Source organism: Coenobita brevimanus, chromosome 21 (assembly GCF_032717465.1).
Source record: "Coenobita brevimanus isolate Jiangsu-jjx chromosome 21, ASM3271746v2, whole genome shotgun sequence".
NCBI classification, from domain to species: domain Eukaryota; kingdom Metazoa; phylum Arthropoda; class Malacostraca; order Decapoda; family Coenobitidae; genus Coenobita; species Coenobita brevimanus.
The window spans coordinates 38,152,948-38,161,613 of NC_136974.1; the positions used below are offsets into that span (position 1 = coordinate 38,152,948).

Here is an 8,666-nt window from a genome sequence, read left to right on the forward strand (position 1 = left end):
CTCTCTTACTCTTTTTCTCACATCCACTAACCATAGTTCATTCTTACATAATTTTTGAGGTATTCTTATTTTAATAGAGTAATGATTTTGTTTCTTTTAGATATTCATATGCAATTGTGTAGTAATTTGAGACCATGTTCTTGTGTATTTGGGGAACTCCATAGCACCCCGCCACTTTTGCATATTGCACATTAATGTTCTCGAATATTAGATGTATATTATGAATATTGACATCAGTATTTATAAATAATATGCAAGAGAATATGAACATGCTATGTGCAAAAGTAAACTGATGAGGAAGAGGTGCTAGTGAGCTTCCTGACCCTATGAGAATATGGTCCTTGGTTAAAATAGTCACATGTTAATAGTACTGTGAAGTATTGGTATGACCTTCCCCACAGCTGGTCTGAGGGTGGATATACAGGTAGCTTAGCTCTTGAAATGTAGCTCCGGAAGAGGGAGTGGTGGGTGTGTCAGGGGGTGTTATCTCACTTCTTCCTTATATGGAATATGTATGTACATTTTACTATTCTCCTAATTGTTAATAATGTAAACAGTGTTGATAATATAGACTTATTAACATGGAAAATAATATTAAGTTGCAGTACACAAAATAAATCTCTAAGGAAAAGGTGCTATGAAACATTTAAGTCCACAAGATGACATCCCCAGCTAACTGCCCCACTATTCTCTTCAACACAGTACAGTAGCTGTAGCTAAAATTTTTGTGTGAAGCACAGTGGTACGATTCTCATTAAACTTCGAGTCCACTGCAATACTTAGCACACATGACACAGACATAACGTGGCTGTTCAGTGAAATCTTCCTAGAAAGTGTCTCTCATTTGTAAATCATCCAGATGGTTCTGATCATAGCTCAGTCTCTGCTGTTTTGTTTTAATAATGTATTGTATGATTTGACATTACTCTTTCACTTCTGTTTACACAACTGTGTAACACTGATATAGTATGTAATATTCACCATTGTTTCATAAAAAATACAGTATGATGTATGTGTACTGTTAAATGAAGTGGTGAATTCATTGTATTGTTGGTCAGGAAGAAAATGATGGTAATGACAGTCCTGACTTAGTAACCTTTGGTCACCAATCACCTATTATGCAAGATCTGTACCATTGACACAGACTGTAGTAATTTTTACACCAACACCTGGGACAAACTCCTCATAGCTCTGTCTATTAGTGTTGTATTTGCTGTACAGTGTGAGTAACTGTGTGTAATGTTGTAAAGTAGTTGTAACCACCAAGTGTTATTTCTGTAACCCCCCATAGTACGTAGCATTGACACTACTAATACAAGACTGCCACTGACTGCTTGTGTATCATTGCCCCACCTTGACTGACCTATAACAATCACACAACTGCACCTCATGACTAGAGTTACTAATTTAATGCATCAAGTACCATTATTTGTACTGTGCTGTATTCATGAAATGGATTAGATTTCTTGGTGATCACATCTTGAGGTGTCATATATATACTGTAGAGACCTTTCAGGAAACAGGGGTTGGATAACTTTCTTCATTGTGGTACATCTGTTGCCCACTGAGTAATGAAGGCACTGCTAATTTATGTGATGGTGATGTAGAGGGATGCCTTCGTGTGGTTGCACTGACATAACCAAAAAAGCTCCACTTTCCTCAATCCACCTAAAAGGAGGGTGATGGGCTGCAGTGGGTACTATTTAGCTTGTTCACTGAAGGTTTTTATGGCTGTTTTTACCTAAAAATTACTGAGACAGCCATATGAATTACAGTAGTGAAGTGTTTGCTGTGGCTTGGTGGTTGACAGATGTACCTCAGTCATGAAAGTTGTGGTATCTCATGTTTACCTTAAGATCTCTTGATGTATAGATGAGATCACGCAAATGTTGCCTCAATGGGGGAGTTATTTTCATTGTACAGTATGTTGAATGATATTACCCTGCTGTATCTATGGTAATTTCATTTTTGTGCTGGTACCTCACAATGATTAGGCTATTATTACATTTGATATCATGATATATTTTAGAGATGATGATTAGGTATATGATTTAAAATTAAAAATAATACTGTATTGTAATAATAATAGCTTAGAGTGAAAAACGGAAACATCTTTAAGAAAACCATTTTATGTCATGTGTGTATGATGTGTTATATTGTAGTACAGAATGTTTTCTTAACTATAATATTGAAATGCAGATTGAAATTAAGAGTTTTTACAGTACATTAATTTTTCTTGAGTTAAGCATATGGATTCTGAGGAAGTTTAGGTGAGAAAGACTGAGAGTGAGAGACAAGAGAGGAAGAGAAAAACTTGAGAAGGAAAGGAGTGTAAATGAGGGAAAAACTAATGAAAACAGCTGAGTAGTAAACATTAAAAGAAAGACTGGATTAAAAGAATGAAAGAGGTTCAGTAAGGAGTGTAAAGAACAGAGCAGGTCAGGATAATGTGGCCCAGTGTAGTACTGTATTTACATAAAGTCAAGTTCTGCATTAACACCTGTGGCTTTGGTTATCTTGCATTATAATCTCAAGGTCTTACCATAACCTCTTCACTCTGGTGACATATTTCTTACCGTGCTCATAACATTTTATTGAACTTAATGATGGTGTATGGTATTGAAAGGGTTGCTGGAGACTGGTCCATATTCTAGTCAGTTATGGATGTCCCCTAGCACCTCTTCCGTAGCAGTTTATTTTTTGGTACAGCTGGCTGATAACAATGTGTGTGTTATTTATGATGACAACGGTAGTATTGGAATGATTTACGTGACACAGAAGGGGATAGTAAATGTAATTAAGCAAAAATAATTTGCTTAGGAAGAAGTGTGAGGGAGCTTCATTAACCACTGAGAATATGGACCTAGGAAGAAGTGTGAGGGAGCTTCATTAACCACTGAGAATATGGACCTAGGAAGAAGTGTGAGGGAGCTTCATTAACCACTGAGAATATGGACCTAGGAAGAAGTGTGAGGGAGCTTCATTAACCACTGAGAATTTGGACCTAGGAAGAAGTGTGAGGGAGCTTCATTAACCACTGAGAATATGGACCTAGGAAGAAGTGTGAGGGAGCTTCATTAACCACTGAGAATATGGACCTATGTCTAACCTTTGCAACATTGGAAGTCTCTCCTTAACAGAATTAAATCATCTGGAGAGACCAAGAATAAACTTAGGAATAATGTCATTGGACTGAAGGGGCCAGGAGACTCACTATGCACTCTTCTCTGGCCATTTCTTTCAAAACATGCTACAACTTCGTATTTACTCTCTCCATGATTTTGATGTTTGTATGTGACAGCTTTTTAAGTGCATTGCTTCTTGTCTGCCCAGTGATGTTAAGTAGTCTTGGAATTGGTTAGTGACATGAAATAGTGCTGGGATTGGTTAGTGATGTTAAGCAATGTTGGGATTGGTTAGTGACATTAGGCTGTGTTGAGATTGGTTAGGTCTTGAATGGTTAACCATGTGGGAACAGCAGATGCTGTTGGCTTGTAACTCACAGGATGCTTAGTGGTTTTGTGTTTTGTGGTAGAGCAAAGTTGTGGATGATAGTCACACCATACTCTGACCCTCAGGAAGTGACAGAAGTGAAATTGCTGCCAGGGAAGTTGGCCATTTTCTAACCCTTAAATGATCTGGACTGTGGAAGCTTTGACGTTCTCTTATATGTTTTGTGTGTCCTTTTTTTTATGGACGTCAGTCTGTGTCTATCATCCGGTCCTTTATTGCCCCCATCTGGAATGTAGATCCCTGGGACAAGGCTGCTTAGTTCTTACGTTTATATATCCTCTCAGGAATGTTGATGCAAGCGGTCGAGGCTGCTTAGTTCTTACATTTAAGATGAGTGACAGTTGAATGGTAATACTCGTACGTGAGCAATAAACCCCAACTATCCATTTCATCAGATTTATACACGAGAATGCTAATGTGTTGTACGTAGAGATACTCTGGTAAGGGAGGTGCTAGGGATGCTTCTTAAGAAGCACACAAGAATATGATCTCATATGACAGCTTTAATCTAATAGTGGCAGCCCAGGCACCGACTTTGATGAACAGACTGACAGAGCTAGGATAATGAATAACAACAGGAACCTAGAGATGGAATGTGACTGAGGTGGATAGGATAACACTGGACTGTATTTGGAGTGAATGAAGCTGATGAGGAAAATTGACCAGTAAACTACAGTATTGATGAAGTGGGTGAAAGAGGGTGTCATAGAATCACAAGGGCAACTCAAACAATAGATCAGAAATTCAGAGATGAAGTGAGAAGATGAGGGATTAGAGTTAGAGTGTGATGGTGCAAAAACAGCCCGTTCACTGCTCCGATACATTTTCCATTTTCATGCTGCCTCAATCTTTTATTTAGCATAGGATGGACATTTTGAAATACAGACGTTGGATATACCAGTAGCCTTCACCAACACCTTAACGAGGCCATAGACTTAAGGCCAAGGCTTCAGACAGGGGTGGAGACAAGTTAGTGGACAATGAGTATAATACTTCATAAGATTTAGGGGATACATCAGGTGATAAATGTACTGTATACAAATAGATCTGATAAGTTACTGTACCTTGATTTTTGCTCCATTAAAAAAAGGGTTAGGCAGTACAAATAAGCATTTAATAGCTTGTCCAATTACACTTCCCCCCCCCCCCCTGGGAAGTAAATAATCTGGTTTTGGCATTTGGTTTAGTTTTTAGTCCATAGAAAACATCAGCTGCACCATGGTCAACCCCAGTTTGGGATTTCCCTAAGAGGAAGTGTGGCATCCTTTGAGTGATTGACTGATTGATTGATAAACTATTCTGATTTTTGTCTCTATGGAAGGTTAGGCAGATTGAATAAGATTGAATATTTCCATGTCATTAACCTATGATCAGTTCCTAACTGCCACCCACCCTGACAGAGCTGGCAGTATCTGTCCGCGGTGGTAGCGACACTGAATGAACAGGGAGAGAAAGCCATCAACAGCGTCCCTACATATCTACACGTTAGTATTGGTGGTAGATGTAGCTGTGTACCGGAGAAAGAGTGTGAAGATGGTAGCAGTAGTAATTGAACAGGTGGAGGCCAACAACAACATAACTACCTGCCTTATGATAATTATATTGGTACAGTAGTAGTAGTTGTTAGTGAGAGAGAGAGTTTGAGAAAGTGTGTACGTGTGAGCATACATATGTTTTGTTTGTGTGATGTAAGAGGTTATGTTGTGGTGGTAGAGACTGTTTTGATGTCTGCAGCAAGTGACTGTGTTGTGTGGTGTGGGAGTTTGTGTGATGAAGGAAGTGTGTTTTCTCTGGTGTGTTGGTTACACATGGCATTACCCCCCCCACCTTCCCCCAGATCCCAGTGCACTACAGGCTGAAATTGCCCCTCCTGCAGTCCACAATCCTCCATTCCGGTTGTAGGAAGGGAGTTGAAGAACATTTTTATCCCACATCTTTAAATTACAAATCAGACGTCAGAGCAAAAACAGGATTCAGAAGGACCAACACTGCAGGAAAATGTTTCTGTATTTGTATTCATGACAAGACTTTCAGTAATAGCTGCCTCTGAATAATATCTGAGTATGCCCCACAGGTAAATTTTGACGATGATTGGTACCCATTTGTAAGTGTATGTGGGTAATCAAAATTATATTATCAGTGGAAATCTTAACTAATAAATCACCTGCATTGTGTGAGTTGGTAGAATGATGACTACCATAGGTCCTGTCAGGCACTTCCATAAGTGACTTGTGACTAAAACGTTGGTAACTCTTAGGTAGGAATCATTTGGCCATAAGTAAACTAGGGTCATGAGTCCAAGCTGAAACTTCACATTGTTAAGGTCATGTATAAAACATCTTGGATTTCTCTTAAGCCTTGGGGACCAGTGGGGGACAGGGTGGTATGAAGGCGATTTGTTTGTGGTCACCCCTTAGGGGATGAAGATGTCTGGCAATATACGAATATAGGTGGCTAAAGAGATTTCTCATGACCAACACCTTCCAGCAACTGTTCGGAAGGAAATCGGCTTTTTCTTTTTGCTCCCAGTCCTTAGAAACCATCACCTTTACCATGGACAGTTTCAATATGGGGATTATTCAAGAGAAAGCATGGCCTTAGTTTTGTACATGTTGTGTGAATGATACAGTACACAGTTTCAGACAGTAATTGCACTTCACTTAGTAAATTATGAAGTTCTTACATCATATAATGGGAAGTTATCATGAAATTTCAGAGGCCATAGCCCATTGTTTTTTTCTTTATTGAAATGAATGAGTGTTTATGTCTTGAACTGTACACCCCAGGTAGTACTTGCAACCCCAGGCTTATCTGAGTATGAACCCAGTGAACGCCAGGCTGAAATTGCCCTCCTGCTACATATCACCACCCTCATTTTGGGGGTTTGGGAGGGAGTTGAAGGACATTGGTACAGGCAAGCATTGGAGCAGCCTGGTTATATAGGTGCCAGTGCATGTGGGAATCTCCAGCATCACATTCCACCTAAAACCCACAATAAACCTTGAACTGAACTTGCAGGTGAGTGACATAGAGGATGCGGAGGTGCTGACCACACGAGAACTGAAGTGGACAATGGTACGAACCCTCTCCACCACTGAGGAGGACGACAATGGCAACAGCGCATCGTAAGTCACTCGTTTTGTCTTGTATGTCATGGTAACGCAGCACTGGGTGGGTGTTGATGATAAACAAGTACTGTAGTTACTTTTGTTATTCAGGTGTTATGGATTTGCATTTTGGTGGTTTTATGAAATGCAAGTGATTTTTATGTTATTTAAAATGTGGATTATGTTAACCAAGCCTCAGGACCTTACCTTGAAGGGGGCTTGCTATCATATTTGGCTGATGTCATTTTATTATTTTATTATTTGGGGGGAAGTAAAGTTGTATCTGAGCCTCAGGGCCATAATCCTGAAGTTTTTTAAAAGAAAGATAAGTCAGCCAGTTTTTCACTCACATGGAGCTCTGTGGAGTAACTCCAAATCTGCCAAAATTAAAAAAAATTGGAAGGTTGGATATGAATTTTTGCATACATGGCACCATCAGAGTCCCTCTATGGAGTGCCTCACATTATTTTTATGATGCTGTTCCATGGAGAAATGTCAAAAGCACCAAGGGAAAAAAATTAATTGGCTAACCACCACTTTCCCAGTTTATTGAGTTTAGCACATTGCAAGTTATTCCATGGATTCCACATTTGAGCTATGTGGCCAGCCTCAGGCCCATGCACACTCCAGAATGAGTATTCAAGCTTTGGATTGGGTGTTATATTTTGTACTATTTATATGGTTCCCTTGGAAAATACAGAGGGGAGTTTGATGTACAGTAAAACCTTGTTAAGTCAGCATTTGGATAAGGTGGGATCATTATGCTCTGTGAGTATTTAAAAGCAAATCAGAATGTTCAGACTATAACATAATTGCTGAGCCAAATCAGGGATTGTCACCCACTAAGCTGCCATCACCTCTTACTGTATCATTAGAAATATCAGTCCATGCCAACTGTGCAGATGATTGTTGCTTCATAAATTTAGTAGTAACCTGTACACATATATGGGCCTGTAATGATTCGTTGTTTATTGTTGGAAATGACCAAGGGAAAAGTGCCTTGATAATAGGATTTTATAATACAAAGATCAGAGCTTCTTTTGTTGTGACTTATCAAGGTTTTTCTGTACTGTAGGTGATGTGTATTTAGGCCAAATAAAGGAGAATCGTAAATATATACAGTATATTTAATAATGGAAGCATAGAGTGAGGTGCTTGTTTATGTATTGTGTAACATGTTTGTTGATGAATGTTATGTAAAGTTTTATAATATTTGTCCTAAGTTGTCTGCAGTTTGGTCATTGTTTTTATAAATTTATTTTATTATTATTATTTTTTTTTACCATTTCTACATTAGGACATCGTTTTTGCTTTAAGCCAAAGTCACACAGGACATTTTCAGGCAAATCTTTCCCCAAGATTGTCATTTTTCTCAGTATGCAAACATTCAAAAGTTTTCAGGGTAATTAGGAAAGACTCTCAAACAATCATGTCTGTCTGAACACAAAAGACTTCAAGCAACAGTTGGGGTCAAATGCATGCTAATTTGTAAAGCTTATTTTTGTGTTTAATCGTCACATAATATGTATTAACATCATTACTGATACAGTACTCAGATAAATTAAAAACACATGGATAGAATACAAGGGATGTTGATTTGACCAGCTTTTGTTTACATTGAAGCCGTCTCACTCAAGGTCACAGACATCCTCATGTTGGTATCCTGCTCTCAGTGATATGGGAAACAAGAGATGAAGCTATCGGGGTAGTCTGAGTCATGGCCACTGCCTTATGGTTTCTGAGTTCTCCAAATTAAGGTCTGTGGCCAGTTTATAATAAATGCTGTCACTCCCCCTTCTGGCAAGCTATTGAGGAGTCCTTGAATATTTTGTAGTCTGCCTCCTACCCCCTCCATTTATTTTTTTGGCTAGAGTAGGAGCAGCCTTGTTGTGTTTACATTCATTGTTTTTATTGGTGTAGTCATGTGTACATCAGTAAGTCTTAAGAGATTAGAAGACAATGATTATTTTTCTTTCATTTGCATGGCGACTTTCACATGCTTAATTTTGCTGTGACAGGACGATCCATGTGACCACCTTTGATAGA

At 38.8% G+C, this 8,666-nt stretch overlaps 1 protein-coding gene across 3 annotated transcripts in view; it reads left to right on the top strand.

The window, feature by feature from the left end:
- The window catches only part of mxt (Eukaryotic translation initiation factor mextil), a 64,733-nt gene extending 56,273 nt beyond the window's left edge, over positions 1-8,460 (top strand). For 2 of the 3 annotated variants that reach the window (XM_080266672.1, XM_080266673.1), the window contains exons 15-16: positions 4,914-4,997; positions 6,532-8,460. In XM_080266672.1, coding sequence (XP_080122798.1) covers positions 4,914-4,997; positions 6,532-6,642 — 195 coding nt within the window. In that variant the 3' untranslated portion in view covers positions 6,643-8,460. The remainder of the gene's footprint in view (positions 1-4,913; positions 4,998-6,531) is intronic. The other variant, XM_080266674.1, reaches the window with a different exon arrangement.
- The last annotated feature ends 206 nt before the right edge of the window (positions 8,461-8,666 follow it).